Source organism: Populus euphratica, unplaced genomic scaffold, assembly GCF_000495115.2.
Source record: "Populus euphratica unplaced genomic scaffold, PopEup_1.0 scaffold1227.1, whole genome shotgun sequence".
Classification (NCBI taxonomy): domain Eukaryota; kingdom Viridiplantae; phylum Streptophyta; class Magnoliopsida; order Malpighiales; family Salicaceae; genus Populus; species Populus euphratica.
In genome coordinates this window covers 32,160-53,134 of record NW_011501084.1, presented here as the reverse complement: position 1 = coordinate 53,134, position 20,975 = coordinate 32,160, and the positions used below count along the sequence as shown (strand labels likewise).

At 30.6% G+C, this 20,975-nt stretch overlaps 2 protein-coding genes across 3 annotated transcripts; both read left to right on the top strand.

The window, feature by feature from the left end:
- The first annotated feature begins 3,952 nt into the window (after positions 1-3,952).
- On the top strand, positions 3,953-10,726 carry LOC105117213 (probable methyltransferase PMT2). 2 transcript variants are annotated; one of them, XR_840693.1, is made up of 8 exons: positions 3,953-4,174; positions 4,550-5,195; positions 5,384-5,594; positions 6,019-6,307; positions 6,748-7,128; positions 8,301-8,378; positions 9,161-9,525; positions 10,558-10,726. XR_840693.1 is itself a non-coding variant. In XM_011014789.1 (7 exons), the coding sequence occupies exons 2-7, from the start codon at positions 4,557-4,559 to the stop codon at positions 9,393-9,395; spliced, it is 1,833 nt and encodes a 610-aa protein (XP_011013091.1). In that variant the 5' UTR covers positions 3,953-4,174; positions 4,550-4,556; the 3' UTR covers positions 9,396-9,713. The 2 variants fall into 2 exon arrangements, 1 of the variants encoding a protein (XP_011013091.1); XM_011014789.1 differs by lacking the exon at positions 10,558-10,726 and having other exon boundaries at positions 9,161-9,713.
- A 5,827-nt stretch (positions 10,727-16,553) lies between these two features.
- LOC105117212 (NAP1-related protein 2-like) lies at positions 16,554-20,975 on the top strand. Its single transcript, XM_011014788.1, has 10 exons — positions 16,554-16,902; positions 17,447-17,569; positions 17,696-17,746; positions 17,860-17,931; positions 18,096-18,209; positions 18,301-18,362; positions 19,116-19,176; positions 19,308-19,364; positions 19,458-19,502; positions 20,445-20,975. Exons 1-10 carry the CDS (start codon positions 16,774-16,776, stop codon positions 20,529-20,531), a joined length of 801 nt encoding a protein of 266 aa, XP_011013090.1. The 5' UTR covers positions 16,554-16,773; the 3' UTR covers positions 20,532-20,975.

Genomic DNA, 20,975 nt, shown 5'->3' with positions numbered 1-20,975 from the left:
TGTAGCACCAACAAAGAAGCCCGAATCTGTCTTCCGCCCTGAGCACTGTTCGGTATTTTGGCCATATCTGGAGTTCTAGAAGTCCAAATGAGCTGAATTGTTTACACAAGAAAGCTGAGACAATTTCCTACAACTTTGATGTTTTCAAGTGGCTACAATTTCGACGTTATCAATGACGTTTTGGGTAGACAAGAGAAGATAAGGATTGTCACCAAGTCAAGAGTTGGCCACCCACTCATCAATTAGTCATCAATCAATAGTTCCCAATTTTGGCCTATAAAAGGAGGCATTTGCCATGCATTTAGGCATCTTGGTTTCCAGATCAAGGTCATGCTCTTGCTTTCTCTCTTTGTATTTTTTGTCATGTTTATGCTTTGCTTTCATTAATATCAAGTTTCTGCCTTTCATTTCCTTTCATTTACTTAGCTAACTTTTATCTTATTTATGTTCTTGTTTTGTTTATTTATTTTTCTTTCTTTCGATATGTCTAGCTAAGTTTATTATGTCAAGGTGAACAGGTTACACTAATGGTGTAAGAATAAGTATAGTATAAACTTAATATGGACTTTAATGTTTGATACTAACATGTTTTGTATTTGTTATCTTGTTCACTCTTTAATACTTTGCTTGTTAAATGACTAATCTTGATTTATGTTGTATAACACTTGATACAACAAATGCTTGACACTTTCATAGCTCATACTGTATGGTATAACCGACACCTGTGCTATGAAAGGAACTTGATTTGTTGTTAACATAAGTTATAATCATGAATGCTTGACGAGATTTACAAGTATTAGCATTAATTGAATAAGATGACTAATGTAATCATATTTACAAGTATTAGCATTAATTGAATAAGATGACTAATGTAATCATATTAACAATCTATAATCTACTTGGAACCTCCTTTGTGTGTGGTTTCCAATTGAATAATAAGAGTTTATACTATACTTGTTTGACATACCATTAGTGGATCCTCTAACCTTGACATTTGTTATTATCATTGTTAAATCTTTACGTTAATATTTCATCTCAAAGTTATCATCTTCATCTTCTTCTTCTTCTTTTTCTTTATTATTATTATTATTATTACTACTACTACTACTATTATTATTATTATTATTATTATTATAGTTATTATTGTTATTGTCATTGTTGTTATTATTGTTATTACTATTATTGTTGTTGTTGTTACTATTATTATTGTTGTACTATTATCGTTTATAATTTGTACAATTAACCTCCCTGTGGTTCAATCCCGGTCTTGCCGGGTTATTTATTACTTCGACACTCCTGCATTTGGGAGAAGACATCAATCTTTTAATTGTGTCATTAAGCTATTGTGAGGAACCATATATTTTGGTGAATGCAATCTCAAAATTATTGTGTTCCATTATTTATTTGATTATATGATAAGAAAAATAACAAAGTACATGAAAAATAATGAATAAAATTAAAGAAAAAAAATAAAGGTTGTATAAAAAGAGTTTTTGTTGATATTATATGTAAAAAATATGATACAATCCTATAACAATAGAGTAAAAATTGAATATTATATAACAAAATATTATTCTAAATATTTTTTTTAATAACTTAATTCTACATAATTTAAATTTAAAAGTTTGAATTGTCAAATTAGGGTGATTTTTGTTTGTTTGTTTGTTTTATAAATAAATGGGCAACCATCTAGTTTTTTCAAATAATTTTTTTAAATTAATTTTTTTATATTTTCATATTGTTTTGATGTGCTGATATAAAAAATAATTTTTTAAAAATAAATAAAAATTTATTTTAATATATTTCCAAATAAAAACACTTTTAAACATGACTATCATCTTAATTAGTTAGTTAGGAGTTAAAAAAATTAGTTACAATTCTATTAGAGTTTAAGAATGGCAGGAAACCTTGTATATAAAAAGGATTGTAAGAAACATGGAAGGCAAGTAATGAAATCCTTCTTTTTTTCTTTTTTTTTGTTTTTGTTTTTTACAGTTGCATTATCTCTAAACTTCTTCTTTTATTCCTTTATTTTATCTTTAATTACTCCATTAGTTTATTAAGGAAAGACTTAATCAAGCCGACAATCCATAGCCTTCCTTAATGACTTGCACCAATCAAAAGAAAGATCATGGCATAAAATATCAAGGTAAAACCATTGAAGGAACACATAATAGGAAGCTTGATGAATAGATGCAGAGCATTCATTAAGAACTCTTCTTAGAATGACTACTCCATACATCATGCGAAAATAACCTAGTAATTAATCTTTTAAGCCTTTGGACCACGTTAAGGATGAAGTACTAAATGGTTTCTAGTAATTCTAGTAATTAATCTTTTAAAGTGTTTCCAAATACTGTTTAAGGACATGGAAACGTGGACTAACTTGAATTTATTTATTTTTTATTAAAAATTATTTATTTTTTTATTTTTGGATTATTTTAATATACTAATTTTAAAAATTATTTTTAAAAAATAAAAAAAAAATTAAACTCCAACCATAATCACAAGTAAGCCCGATCGTTATTTTCTAACTACCAACTACTAACTACTAACTCCTTTGTCGTGTACGTTCCTTCTTGTTAGTGTAACTCTTGCAACTGCCATAACTATTGTTGCAACTGTTCTTATTGCTACCTCTTTGTCTTACTTGTAACTTTCCTCCTCCTCAACACCTTATGCTCATGAAACAACAACGATAGCCCTGAAAACCCCCAAGCTTCCATTTTTTTGTTTAAAGAAAGAGCCCACCAGAGGGCTGAATCAGCTCTTCCAAAACCTGTTGATTTTTTTAAAAGAAAATCACCATTCTCTCTCTCATCAATGGAGTAACTCTAAGAACAGAGAAGAAAAAACCCAAAAAAATTAGTCAACACACGGCTTCACCGGGTGCAGCATGTTTCTAGTTATTTTCTAAGAGAATTTCCATTTCCCTTATATATTTTATGCAATCAAACAACTTTCTCATTTCCAGTTATTTGTGGAACATGGAACATAAGATGAGGGTTTGAGAAGGGATATCATAAAGTTTGGGATGAAATATATATTTTCTTGAAGACTCATTTTGGATTTTATGATTGAGTAGCTTTTAGCCCACCAATCCAAACATTTTAATTGGATTTTCTTTATTTTAAATTATTTTATTGTTGATGCCATGAACATTATGTTGAAAAGGCTAATAATGGCCTAGTTGAAGGTCTGAGAAGGGAGCCGACTGGGGAAGATGTTAGGAAGTCACATGAAAAGAAAATGCAAAGCAGTAATTATTATTATTTCATAATATTCATCCCTTACCTAACATTAATGTTAATCTTAAAATTAAATATTAGCGTTAAGTGGGTGTGGTTTATGAAGAATGGAAGTGGGTTCTCTTTTATTTTTTGTTTGGTTTAAGTTGAATCTATTCCAATGAAATCATTAGCAAATCTCAACTATTGTCTATCAGCTTTGTGTTCGGGAAAGAAAATTCAGAGCTGTTTTTATGGTAAAATACATTTTAGTAGTCCCTTTATTTAAAGAAATTAGTTATATATACCCTTCTACTTTAATTTTTTTCACACAGGACCTTGTGTTTTATAATACTGGTCATGCATAATCCCTCTATTTAGGTATGTTAATTACAGTGCTAGAACTCAGCACACTTAAATGCAGCCGCAAATTGGATTATCAGGGAATGTTTTATGAGGCTTTATTTTTTTATTGTATTATGATTTTATTGTGTTAGTTTTTTCTTAATTAATTTAATCTTGCAAAAAAATTACAATGTTAAAGATCTGTTAACAATGTTAATCAAGTGAAATCAGCTGTTTTTATAGTTAGATTAATCGTAAAAAAAAAAAATTGAGAACAAGATTGGATTGTAGGGGTAAGTATGAACACTTTGCAAGAATAGAGGGGCCATGGAAGTATTTCACAAATAAATAAATAAATAAAAAGGCAAACGATATGAAGGAGGCGAGAGGGAAGCCGAGGAGAGAAGAGAGATCCCCGTGTCCCTCTCCACGTTTGCATTTAGGTAGATGACGATAAGTGGATAAACCTCCTCGCCCAATCAGAAGTGAAAAAACTATATGTCTCTTCTCTGCATCTCTCACACAACAAATTTCTGAAAATGAAACGTCAGTAGTGATTTTCTTCTGATTTGTTGAACCACGCGACATCATCCTCATCCTCCGTGAGAATTGTTCAGTTTTTGGATCTTTTGATTTGGTCCTTGAAATCAAGAAACCGTGTTCATTGGGATTTTGTTCTTCATATACTGGAAGTATTTGACTCCTTCCAACATAAGGGTACATGCCTTGTTTTATAATTGACTTTTTGCGGCACAAAGAGAACATGTCCCGTCGTATAATCATTACATTAGTGTTCGATTAATGAATAATAAGAACAGGGTTTGTTGTTACTTATCCAAGAGTAATTAATTCTCTTTGATTAACACTTAACTTGTTATTATCTGCTTGCTTGCCATCATAACAGAAGAGAAGAGGGGAGAAGAAAAAGCAGTTTTATTTCTTAATTTTAATTCCGACAACATTTACTCATATGTCAGGTGAGTTATGGCTACAAAAGGGAATTCAGGAGACCGTAAAAGCAATAACAGTTTGTTTTCCATATTTATGATTGCGGGTTTATGCTGTTTCTTCTACATCCTGGGTGCTTGGAGGCGAAGTGGCGTTGGAAAGGGTGATAACATAGCCTTAGAGATCTCCAAACAGACAGATTGCAGTGTTTTCAACAATCTTAATTATCAGAAAAGTGGTGATGCTGGCATGATTGATGATGGAGCACAAGTCAAGGAGTTTAAGCCCTGTGAAGACAAGTACATCGATTATACGCCTTGTCAAGATCAAATGAGAGCAATGACGTTTCCCCGAGATAATATGATCTACAGGGAACGCCATTGCCCTTCTGACAACGAGAAGCTGCCCTGCCTTATTCCAGCACCAAAAGGATATGCAAGCCCATTTCCTTGGCCCAAGAGTCGCGACTACGTACCCTTTGTTAATGCTCCTTATAAGAGCTTGACCGTTGAGAAGGCTGTTCAGAACTGGATTCAGTACGAGGGCAACGTCTTTAGGTTCCCTGGTGGAGGAACACAGTTTCCTCATGGAGCAGATGCCTATATTAATGAACTCGCTTCTGTTATCCCCATGGATAATGGAATTGTTAGAACTGCTTTAGATACTGGATGTGGGGTAAGTTAAATTATACTAGTAGCCTTTGTTTTCCTATCATGTGGTCTCTTCTCTGCATCTCACACAACAAAAATGACTGTTTTTCTTAATGGTCTGATTTTTGCTCAGTCTTCACTCTGCAGCGTGGAGCTTTGGTATTTACTCTCCTTTCGAATTTCATTTTGCTCATTGCTTTTGACGGTGCTTAGGTTGCAAGTTGGGGTGCATACCTTTTCAAAAAGAATGTTATAGCTATGTCGTTTGCACCAAGGGACTCTCATGAATCACAAATTCAATTTGCATTGGAAAGAGGCGTCCCTGCTGTTATTGGTGTTCTTGGAACTATCAAGCTTCCATATCCATCTAGAGCCTTCGACATGGCCCACTGTTCTCGTTGCCTGATCCCTTGGGGTGCTAATGGTGAGAATAATTACCTATGCTTTGTTGTATAAAACTATAAAGTATTTTTAAGAAAGGCATTGCAGACAAGTGCTCTAAATAGTTTCTTGCTGTTGATTTATCTTTTTGTATGCATTCCAATTACCATATAGAAGCGTGAAACAGCCGAACCACCTTGGCCCTGTTGACATGACTTGCAAAATCAGGACATCATGGAATTTAGCCATCAGGATGTTTTTTTTTATAGTTTAGCCAGCATTGGATCAGTTAAAATATTATGCTATCTGGCTATAATAAAGTGTAGGATGGCTAGTGACATGGACCTTCAATGCGGTTGTGGCCTTCATAGTTTATATGTTTTTATTTTCATGATATTTGATATTATTTGGCTAGATAGTTGCAATGCAAGTCATTGAGAGCTTCAAGTTTGGACTTCCCTTTTCAGATGGAATGTACATGATGGAAATTGACCGTGTTCTTAGACCTGGTGGTTATTGGGTGCTTTCTGGTCCCCCCATTAACTGGAAGAATAATTACCAAGCATGGCAGCGTCCTAAAGAGGAACTGGAGGAGGAACAAAGGAAGATCGAAGAGGTTGCCAAGCTTCTTTGCTGGGAAAAGAAGCATGAGATTGGTGAAATAGCTATCTGGCAGAAAAGAATAAATAATGATTTTTGCCGTGAGCAAGATCCTAAACCAACTATGTGTAAATCAACAAATCCAGATGATGTTTGGTATGTTTTTGTGAATGTTTAGCAATAAATATATGTTTAATATTTATTCTCCAGACAATTTGCTAGAAAGAAGCTTAACTTTGGTAGATTTTTTTTTTCCCTGTTGCGGAACTTCTGCCTGTTATTTCCAGCAAGAACAACATTGATATAGCTGATCCATGTGATTGTTGTTCCCTAAGCTGCTTTGTTAGTTTATTTATTTATGTTATTTGGTCCTGTTTGAGTGGATTGCCATCTGTTGCAATATTTATGACTGAAATTACGCCAGTAGTGTTACCATTACTTAAGTTGCAAGCTTCAATGAGGATGGGTTTCCATGATGAAAGATTTCAGTAGCTTGCGTATTTCAAATTATTCAGAATGATAAGTTCTTTGAAGTTATTTGTTTGAGGTAGAAAACTTTTGCTCCATGTTTACTGTATTTTTTCGTATTTTTCTAGGTACAAGAAAATGGAGGCATGTGTAACTCCTCATCCTGAGACAGATGAAGTCACTGGTGCAGCATGGCAGCCATTTTCAGAGAGACTTAATGCTGTTCCTTCCAGAATAACCAGTGGCTCCATTCCAGGATTGTCAGATGAGATATTCCTAGGGGACAGTCGAACATGGAAGAAGCATGTCAATGCCTATAAGAGGATAAACAGTGTCATTGACTCAGGGAGGTATCGCAACATTATGGACATGAATGCTGGCATGGGAGGCTTTGCTGTAGCTCTTGAATCTCCAAAATTGTGGGTTATGAATGTTATGCCCACAATAAATGAAAGAGACACTCTGGGTGTCATATACGAGCGTGGCTTGATTGGCATATATCATGATTGGTAAGTTTTGGAACATGCCCTTTTTGTTTTTGTTTTTGTTTTTTTTTCCTTTCTCTGCTCACATTATTTTGTTGATTGAATTTCTACTACTAAGTAGTGCAGATAGAATAGCCATAAATTTCTGTTGATCACGGCTTCACTTTCCCCATCATTTTTCTAACATCGTTTCTTTTTGGCCTCAACTCAGCGAGGCTTCTGTCCCTACTATCTGGTGCTAGCTACACCAGTCTTTCATGTCTCAACTATTTGGTTATGATCCAATCCAGAGCACTACTATGGTGCAATGGGTTCTTTAAACAGGACAATCTTGAGTCTGGGGTGAAAGGAAAATCCAAATCTTCTTCTCCCCGATATAAGTTTTCTTAAAGCAAATATTTTGGCTGTTTTTAGAATTAGAAGCCTCTCAGCTCACTTTTACTGGAGGTTTGAAGCTTAACTTGGCCCACTGTTTAGGACATAACCAATTTGAAGGTTAGTTAATATGGGATGTTATGAACCAAATATAAGCATTTTAACAACATTTTTCCAATGAATACATTGCGAACTTATTGGATAAAAAAAATTTCCCATGTCATTCATACTTTTGCATATTGATGACTTTCTATCTGGTCTTGAAAAGAATTGTGGAGATGAGAAAAGGGAACCATAAACCAAAGAAATTATATTTGTGAGTATCTTTTGTGCATGGTTGATATCTTAGAGGATTTGAGAACCTAATACATCTTTTGTTCTTCCTGATAAGCAAGAAAAATCAATTTAGACTATGTTGTAGATGGAGCTTGATAGGTGGTAGTGTTTACTCTTTTACCGACTAATTTTGGCTATGCTCTAACCGTGGTTATTCTACCTGGCCATGTGAAAACTAGCTTCATGCTCTGATATTTAATATGTTAAATTTTACCCAATAATCTTACTGTAGTATGGGGAAGGTCTAATCTTATTCTGGTTTTTATTAAATTTTTAATTTGCGAACTTTCATTTATAGGAGTACAAGAAGAAAGTAACGAGGGTATAACTCTTATTACTGTTTTGTGTATGTGTACATTTCTACTGAGAGTTCCAACTCTTTTTATTGAGAAAAAATTGTTTATGGTGGACTTATGTCTCTCTTATATCATTTACGTTCTTTAATGTCTTACTTTATCCTATGATCTTTCTACTTTCTGCATCAGGTGTGAAGCATTCTCCACTTACCCAAGGACATATGATCTTATTCATGCAAATGGTGTTTTCAGCTTGTATAAAGACAAGTAAGTCTTTGTTTCTGATACTTTTTATTTAATTCTAATAGAATAGAGCTCTAGGATTTGAGGAAAATGCTTGATAGCACAAATGACAGCCTGAGTGGGAATGATTTATAGGAGTTTAAATGATTATATTTAACTATGTCCCTGTGTTCATTATACGGTTTGAATTATTTATCTTATGATTTAATAAAGTTTTAAAATACCAAGAAGTCTTAAATCACTTGTAATCATGGTATCCATATGTGTTGTTGATACCTTGTTTTATAAATCCTGCTTTAAAATAAAATAACAAGTTGGATCCATTCTTTTATTTTTGTATTTTATGTTTTAGTGTTGGTCTGAAAAACTTCTTAAGAATAACGAATGTAAGTCCTAGGATTTGTTTCATGACTTGCGTCAATTGGAAGTGTAAAATGTATCACACGTTGAATTGTCCTAGGATTTGCTCTCTCTTCTCTGTTTTCTGTCTCACAAGTTATTAGTTCACCAACTAGGATCGCAGCAAACTTATTTTGATCCACAACAGAGAGAACCAACAAGGTCAAGGGACGTTCTGTCTTAAATGGGTCAGTGTGTATACTTTAAACTCTTGATTGCTTCTCACCTAAACACCACTTCCTTCTCAAAAGTGGACGTTATTTTGCAAGGATAGGAAGTTAATTTTGAAATGAAATCAATGTTGCTGCTCACCCGCTCTTCTTTAGCGTTTCTTGATGAAACATGCAAACCTTCAATTATGGTATTTTAAGAATCTTTGCATTTTTGTTTTATTGCAACCATTGCAGGTGCAATATGGAAGACATTCTTCTAGAGATGGATCGTATTTTAAGGCCTGAAGGAGCAGTCATATTCCGTGATAAAGTTGATGTGCTTATCAAGGTGAGGAGAATTGTGCGAGGTATGAGATGGAATGCGAAAATGGTGGATCATGAGGATGGGCCGCTTCTGTCAGAAAAAGTGTTGTTCACCGTCAAACTATACTGGGTTGCAGGAGAAAACAATAGCACTTCATCACGGTGAACAAGTGTTTTTGGATTATATCAGGGGGGTGATTGTATCAGGAGCTCAACCTTTCCTAGTCAGATCCTACAGATTACTAGTACACACGGATCATCTAGCTTCCAGCCAGCCAAGGAATGCTGTTTCTGCAGAATTGTTCTAGCTTCAGGGCGGAGCCAGCAATCTTTTTTATTCTGGGCTACGAATAAATAAACATAAATTATTTTTTAATATTCATTATAGAATAGACACTCTTGTTGTTTTCCATCACTTTATTAACGATAAATGAAAATTTTTGTATTATAACTCAAAGGACAAGTTAAGAAGCCATATTTTATACTTATGGGAGTTAAACAGGTGGTAAAAGATATGATAAGTGTGTAAAATATCATGAAATTTATTTAAGTATTTATTTATTTATTTTTATTAATGTGAATATCTAGATCAGCTCATATATATCTCGACTAATTTTACGGGTCTTGAAGTTAAGGATCATATAAATCTTTAATGGTCTTAAGATTTGTGAAATTCGAACTAGTGATCTTTACAGAGCAAACCTAGAGCCTGACCAATTAGGCTATACTTCTCATTGTTGATTGAATATTTATTTGCTATTATAAGATAGGGGCTAAAGAGTAGAGATTATTTGGGAACGCGGTGCAAACCCGTTCCCTTAAAATTTATTTATTTTGCTAAAAATTAATTTTTTTGGTATGTTTTAAATTATTTAAATATTTTGATTTTAAAAATAATTTTTAAAAAATAAAAAAATATCATTTTTATATATTTTAGAACAAAAAACACTTTAAAAAATAATCACAATCACATTCCCAAACTTATTTTTTTAATTTTATTTTTTAAAATTAAATTTTTTAATGTTTTTCTATGAATCAAATACATATAAATTGAGATATATAAAATGGGTTCTTTTATCCAGAATAGAAAATCCTAAAAATTTATTCAACGAGTAAGAAGAGAAATTAATGGGATGCTAAAGGCTAAGAAGCCCAATGAAAAGCTACGAGGCTATTAAGAAATAATACAGAAGGAATATTTACATATCCGGATTTGAAAAAAAGATAAATAAAAAGGTTATACTTATAATTATAAGATGAGATATTATATTTTTTTTAAGATCTATTTTTTTATCTAGGCTGAAGCCTTCAGGAATGCTGTTTCTGCGGAATTGTTCTAGCTTCCAGCCAGCCAAGGAATGTTGTTTCTGCAGAAATGTTTGCTAACCGATTTATGCTCTTTCATTTGAGATAGTTATAGAATCTAGATAAGTTAGCTTCACCTACCAATTGCATCATTCTATTCCCGATTAATAAATCTCTTTCTTGGCTTTTGAACATGCTGTTACCATGTTTAAAAAGTGATTTTTCAGTCTGATTAGCATCAAGAGAGTTCCATCTAGATTCATTAATGACATTCACATCTTTGGATTAATGTAATATAATGGTTTGCTACATTTTCTATGTGTAATTTTCGAAATTGAAATGTTGGTTTATTGCATTACAAGATATTACATAAAAAGAGAATTTCAAAACATCATTAAGTAATCATGTAGAGGCAAGTATTTCATCCATTTTATATGTATTTTTTTTATAAAAAAAATAGAGACAAAAAAGAAACCGTTTGGTTTCTTGAAATATATATACACAATGAAAATCATAAATTTAAAAATTTTATGGGGTTCTAATAATTATGTTAGCATTGTTTAAAATTTATATAAATATTATTAAAAGATTAGATTTTCTTTTTGTTTTAAAAATTTACTTGAATACTACAATTTGTTCAAATAATTGACCTCTAATGATAATCTATATGAACTACCAATGAAAAAACTACTAAATCTTTTTTTAAAAAGATTTAGAAGAGACTGATCACTATACTTTAAAATACTAGCTTTTTTGTATATGTTTTAGGTGTTTATATACTCTACTTACCTTTAGAAAATAAAAGGCATATATTTTTATCTGTAGGAAAACCTAAAAACCTTATAAATAATAAAATATCAATTTTTTTCTCAAATAATATCACATATATTATTTTAGGTTAATTTTATAAATTTATTTAATCAAGTCCTTATATGATTGTTTAAGGGTCTAGAATTGTAATTTCCTGTATTAATTACATTCTAATCCTCAACTTCTAAAATTTATTTATAATCAAGTTACACTTGATCAATTATTCCATTTTAATTTCTGACCAATGGTTCTTAAATGTGTGACCTAATAGGTTTCCAAATAAGTTGACATAATAAATCATAATCCTAAATAAAATAAAATGAAATAAATTATAAAAAATTAATTTATTATCAATTCAACAATTAATTGATTTATATTTGAAGTCAAGTACAATGCCTAATAACCTGTTATAATCCCTCAAATATTAAAAACATTATAAGTGGTTTGACTTAACTTTCTAGTAATTAATTTCTTAATGTAATTATTATTTTTTCATCAATAGTATCATGATTTAAACATTATACTATAAAGTATGTCTACTCTATCAAATCATTTTTATTCTCAATATCATAGTACTTGATTATTTGAATAAAATTTGAAATTCTTTTCAAATCTCATTTCACCTTACATAAGGATTTATAATTAATATTATTTGAGAAGACATAAAATATTTTCTCTAATTCACATAGGAAGATGAATTATTTTTTAATTATTTAAATACCTTTATATAGTTCATGTTATACCCAATATTTGCTCATTTATTACCACTGATTATAACAACATATTGCAAGATCAAAACATGATATTTTTTATATAAACTTAGTGATCTTAAGTTTAAGGATCACTTATACAATTATCACATTAATCTTTCCTTAAACACATATGATCTCTCAATTTAGAATTCTCATGCGAATTAATTTAGTATACATGTTATTCAATAAGCACCTACATATTAGTTTTAAATATTCTGCATACCTCAGCTTATAAAAACAATTGTTTCCTTTCATAAAAAAAAGAACATAATACGTATCAATCTCAACATCTCTAATTAATATTAAGTTTTAATAGAGTATTAACTAAAAATATTTATGAACAATGTTTTGATGTAATAAAACTCTCATAATTATAACAATTTTATAATTTTTTTATAAAATATTTTTGTCCTAAAAACTTTATATTTACTCTAAATTTATTAATTAAATATGTAATAAATATTAAAAATAAATAAAATTTTATTAATAAGTTAAATATATATACATAAACAAAGTAAATATTACATTTAACCAATTAATTAATTGTAAAACATATCCATAAACAGAAGCATCATCAAAATGTACTCATTTTAACAAATTTATTCGAGAAGGCATAATCCACGCTCAAAAGGTCTATGGGAATTGTAAAGACCCATCTCGATTCACTCAGGGAAAAAAAAAGATGGGGTAAGAAAGGTATAAACACATATTATAATATTATACTTGTATAATATAAATAATGATCAATAAACTAACTTCTGAACTAATAAATATCAAAGATTAAGCACATATAAAATATAAAATATTAATTAATACAAAAAAGAAGAAGCAACTAAGCCATGTTGAAAACATGAAAAGTTATGGAGGCAACGACCACATGAAAGCAGCTGCAAATGCTATGGGTATGGTAAGGTATGATTAGAGTTCTACCTTTGTTTGTGGAAGTGTTTGTATTGAGGTCATAAATAAAAATGATGTTTAAGTTAATAAGATTTTACCTTTGAGATTGTGATATTCGAGGATTTTATGTAATAGCCAGTATTTTTTATTTATTTTTTATGAAATTGACAAGATACATTTATTTATAAATCTCTCATTACTTGGGTTGGGTCACTCAAGAACGAAAAAATCAATTAGTAAGGATTTGACCATAAAATAAGCTTTCAAGCTCAACTTTGATCACCTTGCTAATTTTTTGTTCCAATAACTTAAATAGATAAATAAAAATTAATAAATTAATTATTCTAAATAAATTTTGAATTCCAGTAAGAGGCTTGATTAAAAATTAATCAATAAAATAAACTTAGAAAATAATTAGAAAAACAATGGCATGAATGAATTTGATCTTAGGATTAGAAACATGTAAGGTGGCCATTCTTAAGAAAATAATATTTTTATTTAATTTTTATCTTCTATTAAGCATAACTAACTACTAACCCTTCATTTAAAATCATGCATTTTTTTTATTTTTTTTAAATATTGAACCTTCAAGTGATCAAGATTTTTTAACTTAATTATTTTTACTAAATTATAAAATAGTTAAATATAACTGATGATAATCATGATACTCTCTTTGCATACCAAAAAAGCTCTTAAGAGGATTATGCATGTTGGACATATTGTAAGAGTTATTTAACCTAGTTTGGTAGGGGAAACTTGAGAAATATCAAGTGTTGGTATAAAAAATGAAAAATATAAAATAGGATGAGCAAACTATTTTATTAATATACCCAAATTAATTGTAAGATTTTATGCAATGACTCCTTTTGTACGAGGAATAATGACTAATTTTTTTCAATCCTAATAAATATTCTTGATTCCTATACATTTAAATATAGAAACTAAACAAGAAAAAAGAGAATGAAAGCTAGAAAAACTATTGTATTATTAATACATCTTTCTTGAGAGCTTACTTGATTGAAACCTTTTATATTATGATATTGAACTTGAATATTTGATTGATTTCCTCTCTAAAATAAGGAATAAGCGTAATCATTTATATAAATTTATTTGTGAAAACATTATAGAGGTTTGAGTGTCATAATATTAGTAATTAAGATAAGGATATTAGTAACATTATATCAATATCTAAGAATAAGCATCAATAATGTTAGAAAATAATATAAATTATATTACCTAAAAGTTTAAATTATTGAGTTGAGATGATTTTTAAACATATTATCAGAAACTTAATGATTAGACGGTTACGAATTCGAATCTCACCATCTTTATTTATTTGATAAAAAATAAGTATAAGATAATATAGACTTGTACAAGTTTAAAGTTTAGAGAGTTTTCACTTGAGGAGTTGTGTTAGAGAATAATATAAATCATATCTTGAAATCTTATCTAAAAATTTAAACTATTAAGTTGAATTGATTTTTAACAAGTAATATTAGATCAAAATTTACTGTATAAATCTCGTTCCTCACTTATACAAGTAAACATATATAGTGGATTGTGAAATTATAAGTTGGGTTAGTATATTATTTATTAATTTTTACAATTTTTATTTTTATTATGGTATGGTTATATATTATAAAGTTTTAATCATCTTCATGTATTAATTGTCTTGCGTTTATTGCCTTAAGTTTTCAAATATGAATTAAGTTTGTTTTATTCTATCTAAGGCCTAGTAACCCTCTTCTATGCCTAGCTTTCAATCCTATATGAACTAAATCTTTAATCCCTTTTTATAAATGAAAAGATCCTATCATTATGGACAGATACTTTAGAGCCTAAAAAACATAAAAGAATGAGAAGAAAAGTGTAAATGTAGCTCCAAATAAATTGTTGTTACGGGTATAAGTAAGTAGAGGTAATTTAAGATGAATGGAGCCCTTAAAAATAGAGCTTTTTAAAATATTTAAAAATTATTTTTTATGGATCTATGATAAATAAGATCTTGAATAATCTTCATTTTGTAATTAGGGCATTTTGTTAAGTGAAGACAATATTCGTTTCATCAAACATAAGTGGAGCTTAAGACAGGGGGGGGGGGGGGTGTTTGTTTGGTTGTGTACCATGTCAGTGTCTATATATCTCAAAGGGTTAGAAAGCATTGTAGTTATAATGGTAAGTTTGGATTATCCAAGGGTTAAGGAATCAGTTAAGACATATAAAACTTCCTTGTACTCGAAGTAAAGAGCTTGAATAAAATGAACACAAAAAAAAGGAAATGATACATTAGGCCCAAGTGGCGTGAGGCCTGATGGCCATTGGACCACTGTACCATGCAATTTGCACCTATTGGTCCTCAGTTGACTGGAGAAGTGCGAGCCAATTCCTTAACAAAGGTAATTGTGATTTCATTATAAGAAATTGCAGGTTGGATATTTGCAGGGGCATTTTCGAGTAAAGATAGGTAATAACAACAAGGAGGACAATACAATTTTCAATCCATATAAATTATCAATAAACATTCCCAATTGATAATGAGAACAAAACAAATGTAATTGCACCTTCACATATATTTTAAAAAATAAAATAACTCTGAAAAATATAACTCAACTAATTAAACTTTAAATTTATTTTTTAAAAATCACTAGATCAAATTTTATAAATCTTAAAAATATTAGAGACTTATATAATTATTAATTTTAGAATTTATGAGATTAGTTAAGATATATATAAACTTGTTTAAATATTCACATTGATAAATTAAAAAAAAAATATCATTTTTTAATATTTTAAAAGTTAGATGATACAACTTTGAGTTTTTATATAGAATTGAATTTTTTTTAAAAACCCATTATTTCAAAATTTCATGATAGTTTTGATTATTTTTTTTTGTGAAATATAGATTATGATTATTAAAAGCTCTTTGTCTTATAGAAAATTATTGGATAGTTTAAAAATAGAGTAATATTCTAATTATTTGGAAAACTAGATAAAGTAATGTTTGTTTTACTAGAAAATTAAAAGACTAGTTTTATTTTTCTATATCTTTTAGATCTTTTAAATCTTTTAGAAAACTTCATCTATGATATATTTATTTTGAAGGTGGTAAATTGAGGTTTTGACATATGAGTATGAAAACTATTTTTGGGAGTTATTTATTGGTTATTTATCATTTGAATTTGTGTTTGATGATGAGGTGGAGGTTGTTTTTCAATTGATTTTTTTTTAATTTTTGATATCAATATATTAAAATTATAGAAAAAATAAAAAATTAATTTAATATTTTTTAAATAAAAAATAATTTAAAAATCATTTTAAACAATAGTATCAATACAGTAATTTACTTGTTATTACTTAGTGTCTGTTTATTAATTTAATGTAGAGTACTTTTTAATTAAAAATATATTATCACAATGTTTTATATATATATATATATTAATATAATTACATCAAAATCATAAAAAAAACATATAAAAATTAATTTATTATTTTTTTCAAATAAAAAATATTTTAAAAAATAATTTTACTACCAAAATAAACACTCCCAACCTCCACAATCGACTCCGCAGCGGATTCAAACTCGCAAAACCCTAACACTTTTGTTCTCACTATGACGGGAAAAAGCAGGGAATAAAAAAAATAGAAGCAAAAGAAAAAAGCGAAAGCAAGACAAGGAGGTTATGCAATAGGGTTTTAGAAAGTCATCAACAGCATAAACAAAGAGTGAGAGCGAGGGAGAACGGGGGAGAGGTTTAGGCGTTTTGGTGGATAGAGAAAATGGTGGCAGACAACAAGGGTAAGAAGTTGACGGTAGCGGAGTTGGGCGAGGGGCATAATAACCAAATCGATGAAGAACTCATTCTCACTATCGAGAAGCTCCAGGAGATCCAAGACGATCTCGAAAAGGTAGTGTAAACTTTGCATGTTTTTGTGTATGCGCTTTCAATGTCATATATATTTGTATGAAATTTGAGATTTTTTTTTCTGGTTTGTTAGAGTCCAATTACTTAGCATAATGTTTTGATTTGTACATTTTGTCCTATATATACACTGAAAATCAGACTCAGGTTATCCATTCTGGGTTTATGCTGTCAGATACCTGGATGTGCTGATTTGCTATGCTAAAATGATTGATCAAGTTCTTTAATTCCAGTTATAAGTATCTGGTTATGTGATGATGGATACTTGTTCCAGAAAACCAATAGCTAATGCAGGTTTAATAACAAAAAACATAATCAGGAAGGATGATTATGTTTAAATCATGATTGAAGAAGGATTATGTGTACAGTATGTTGGGAACGTTGGCCTTCTGAATGATATGCCTTGTTTGTTCACTGTCTGATTATTTATTTATTTATTTATTGACACTTGTATATTTCTTTTCCTTCTTTGTCTCTGTTTGTTGCTACTTTATACCTTGAACTGTGCTTTGGTTTTTCTGTGTTCATAGATTAATGAAGAGGCAAGTGATAAGGTCTTGGAAGTAGAGCAAAAGTATAATGAGATACGCAAGCCAGTGTATGATAAGCGGAATGAGATCATCAAGTCGATACCTGACTTCTGGTTGACTGCGGTTAGCAATCTTTTCTCATCTACTTTCTTATCAAAATATATAATTTTTAACTGCTATTATAATATGCCCCTGCCTTCCCCGAAACAGAGTCCATCATTACATCTAATGGTTTGTGGTTCCCTACAGTTTTTAAGCCATCCTGCTCTAGGTATTCTTCTGAGTGAAGAGGATCAAAAGGTTTGGTTTTGTTCCTGCATGATCTGAATATTAACTTGTACGCTTTCATTTGTTCCCTTCCCCTAGCTGCCTGTCTGTGTAGTAAATTTGATTCCTTTCTTGTATTTTGGTAGATATTCAAATTTTTAAGTTCGTTGGAAGTGGAGGATTCAAAAGATGTTAAATCTGGTTATTCAATAACATTTGTAAGTTTATTCTCTGTCCCCTGCTTGTTCAGTTTTGCATGAATAACTGATTCTACTGTCTTTTCTTTGCTTGAATAGAATTAATTGACATCTTTTTTTCTTTTTCTTTTTTTTTTTTGTAGGATTGATTGAATAGTTCTTGATTCTTTTTTTATCATTTGCAGAACTTTGAACCCAACCCTTACTTTGAAGAGACAAAGCTTATAAAATCTTTTGCCTTCCATGATGAAGGAACAACAGAGATTACTGCCACACCAATCAGCTGGAAAGAGGGCACGGTAACTTCTTCTTGTCATTTCATAACAGGTTTCTCTAAGTTGTATATTCTGTTTTGTTTTTTTTATTTAATTGCATTTCTAAAACGTGAAGGGTCTTCCAAATGGAGTTAGTCATGTAAATAAAGGGAACAAGAGGCTTTTGGCTGATGAAAGGTTTATGTTCTCTACCTGTTTACTTTTTCTCTTATTTCCTTACTCCAAAGCTGGTTCTTGTGTTCCAATGGTTTGTTTCTTATCTTTATAAATATCATCTGTACTAGTACAAATAAGGGAAACATTAAAAAAAATCTCACTGTGCAAACAATAATTTCAATTTTTCTTCTTTCAAAAGATGATTTATTGTTGGGTAACTCTGTTTTGTTCATTGTTTATTTTGGTTTTTCCTAACTTCTTTCATTTTTCTTCTTAGATCCCTATAACTGCTATAATCTCCATGTTAGCACTTAAAAGTAAGAAAAAAAATTACTTCAAAACTAAAATAAAAAAAAGTCAGCCATGTAATGGATAGAAGATAAAGTTGGGAATTTTTTGAAATCGGAAGGGTAACTTAAGAGAATTTTAAACTAAAGGTGTAGAAGAGGAACATTGATTAATGTATAATGGAAAAAATGAAGTTTACCCTATATTGTTTGATTGTCACTAGTCATGGTGCTCATTTTCCTGCTCAACCAACTTATGATGTCTTTCCATTTGATGAGTGTGTGAAGGGTCAATTTGATCTTTGTTTTAGTAATAGTGTTATGATGCATGCTTGTTTTAGTTTTAAGTGGAATACAATTCGTACTTGCAGGATGTCTTTTATATCATCGTTGAACTTTAGTAAATTGCCTGTTGTTTTTCCAAATCTGTTCTTTGTAATATTTTGTATTTTGTGCCTCACCTTCAAATTCACCTGCTTAAATGCAGCTTCTTTAGCTGGTTTAGTAACACTCAGCCAAAAGGCATGATTGATGACATGCAGGATGAGGTAAGTTGAACCTGTAGCTTACAAAGTAATAGAGCTTTATTCCTTGGTACAAGCATTATGGATATTTTTCTTCTTTACCAAATAGGTTTACTGAAGCTGTTACAATATCTTACAAAATAAAATAACTGCAGGTTGCAGAGATCATTAAGGAGGATTTATGGCCCAATCCACTCTCATATTTTAACATTGTAATTGATTTATTTGTCAAGTCCTTTTCCTCCCTTTTTTTCTTGAAAATGAAGCTTGAAAGCAAGTGTAACTTTCCTAATTCTCCAATGTAGGATCCTGATGAAGAGGACTTTGATGGGGACGAAGCCAATGAAGGGGTAAATAGATCCTATTTTATTATGTTTTGTGAATGTTATAACGTTTCTTGTGTTTTTCCTTCCATTTCAGCTGGGGGCATGCATTTTTTTTTTCATTATTTCATTGTTGGTAATTGGAAAGTTCATTTGATGGTTTTCTTGATGGCTTGTTGGATATGAAGATATTGAAACTAGAATAGATGAAAGATACTAGTTCTGCAGAAGTATGAACTTGATAGAAAGTCTTTTAGCAAAACTTGACTGGACATGAAAGCCAAAATTCAAGGATGTTTTTGGATTGATATACAAATCAATTTACAATTGGCGTGAAAATGAGACCTTCGAAAAAATTGAAGTTACTGAAGAATCTGAAATCTGAATAGCAGGAATTTGGTGTTCCATAGTGCTTTAATGCAGGCTAACTCACTTTGGGCATCAACAAATTCCAATTGTGTAAAACATATTTAGTTATTTAAAGATTTTTTTGATCCTGTTGGAAGAAAGGGTTGCTGGTGGGATCTTAAATTCATTCTTCAGGGTTTGTTATGGCTGTATATCAGGGATGCTCTATTCTTTTTCCTAGTAATGACATCATTGCTTGATCTTTCTTAGCTAGAAACCGTCCATAAAGATGATAGCAGTTTAGGTGCAGCTCTAATGACTGATTGAAGAATACATGTGAAGTTTAGGCACCGTTCAAGTAATGACATTATTGCTTGCTCTTTCTTAGCGAGAAACCATCCTTTAAGATGATTCCAGTTTAGGCACAGCTCTGATGACAGATTAAACAATACATGTGAAGTTTCATATGACAGACATTCTGCTGCTTATCAAAATGAAATAAAAGTTTTGTACCATTATATCAAGCCTGTCAAACTGAATGAGAATTTATTAGAATCAGTAATAGGATTTCCAAAGAGATTTCAAATGTTGTCTGATTTCCTTTGTTTTTCCTAATTGCAGGAGAAAGATGGTGACTCTGAAGAGGAGGATGATGGGCAAGAGGAAGATGACGATGATGAAGAAGAAGATGATGACACAGGCAAATGATTTCCTTTACTTCTTCCATTTACTTGTATCATCTTTCCTTTTCGGTCAACACCTTGTATAAAGTGGTCTAAAAGGATTGCTGGTATCATGTGCTGGGGATGGTAACCCACTCTTTACTTTTCTGTTGGTAGATTCCTCTACTACGTAGGAAACTAGCTGGTACCATGGTCGGATAGTGGTTTTCTGACTTTATTCCTGTTCCAGGGCCTTCCTTTTTGAGTATGAGGTTATTCTTGTGATTTCCTCCCTGAAATGCAGGTTTATAGATGATGATGGTATGTTAAGCCTTTTATTATAACTCCTTTTGCTGTGAACCTCATAAAGTCAAATGTAGAATATCTGTGGTGTAAAGCTATTTGAAAATCCTATATCTGTTTATCGTAGAAAGTTATGTTTGTGGGATAGTTGAGAAATCTATATAGCTTATCTTATCATAGAAAGTTA

What these genes read in the sequence shown, in the direction of transcription:
- LOC105117212 (XM_011014788.1), top strand. Translation starts at nt 16,774, where the DNA reads ATGGTGGCAGACAACAAGGGTAAGAAGTTGACGGTAGCGGAGTTGGGC. An exon ending in TCCAAGACGATCTCGAAAAG is followed by an intron (nt 16,903 to 17,446) that starts GTAGTGTAAACT and finishes CTGTGTTCATAG; the next exon opens with ATTAATGAAGAGGCAAGTGA. An exon ending in CTGGTTATTCAATAACATTT is followed by an intron (nt 17,932 to 18,095) that starts GTAAGTTTATTC and finishes TATCATTTGCAG; the next exon opens with AACTTTGAACCCAACCCTTA.
- LOC105117213 (XM_011014789.1), top strand. Translation starts at nt 4,557, where the DNA reads ATGGCTACAAAAGGGAATTCAGGAGACCGTAAAAGCAATAACAGTTTG. An exon ending in CTTTAGATACTGGATGTGGG is followed by an intron (nt 5,196 to 5,383) that starts GTAAGTTAAATT and finishes GACGGTGCTTAG; the next exon opens with GTTGCAAGTTGGGGTGCATA. An exon ending in ACAAATCCAGATGATGTTTG is followed by an intron (nt 6,308 to 6,747) that starts GTATGTTTTTGT and finishes GTATTTTTCTAG; the next exon opens with GTACAAGAAAATGGAGGCAT.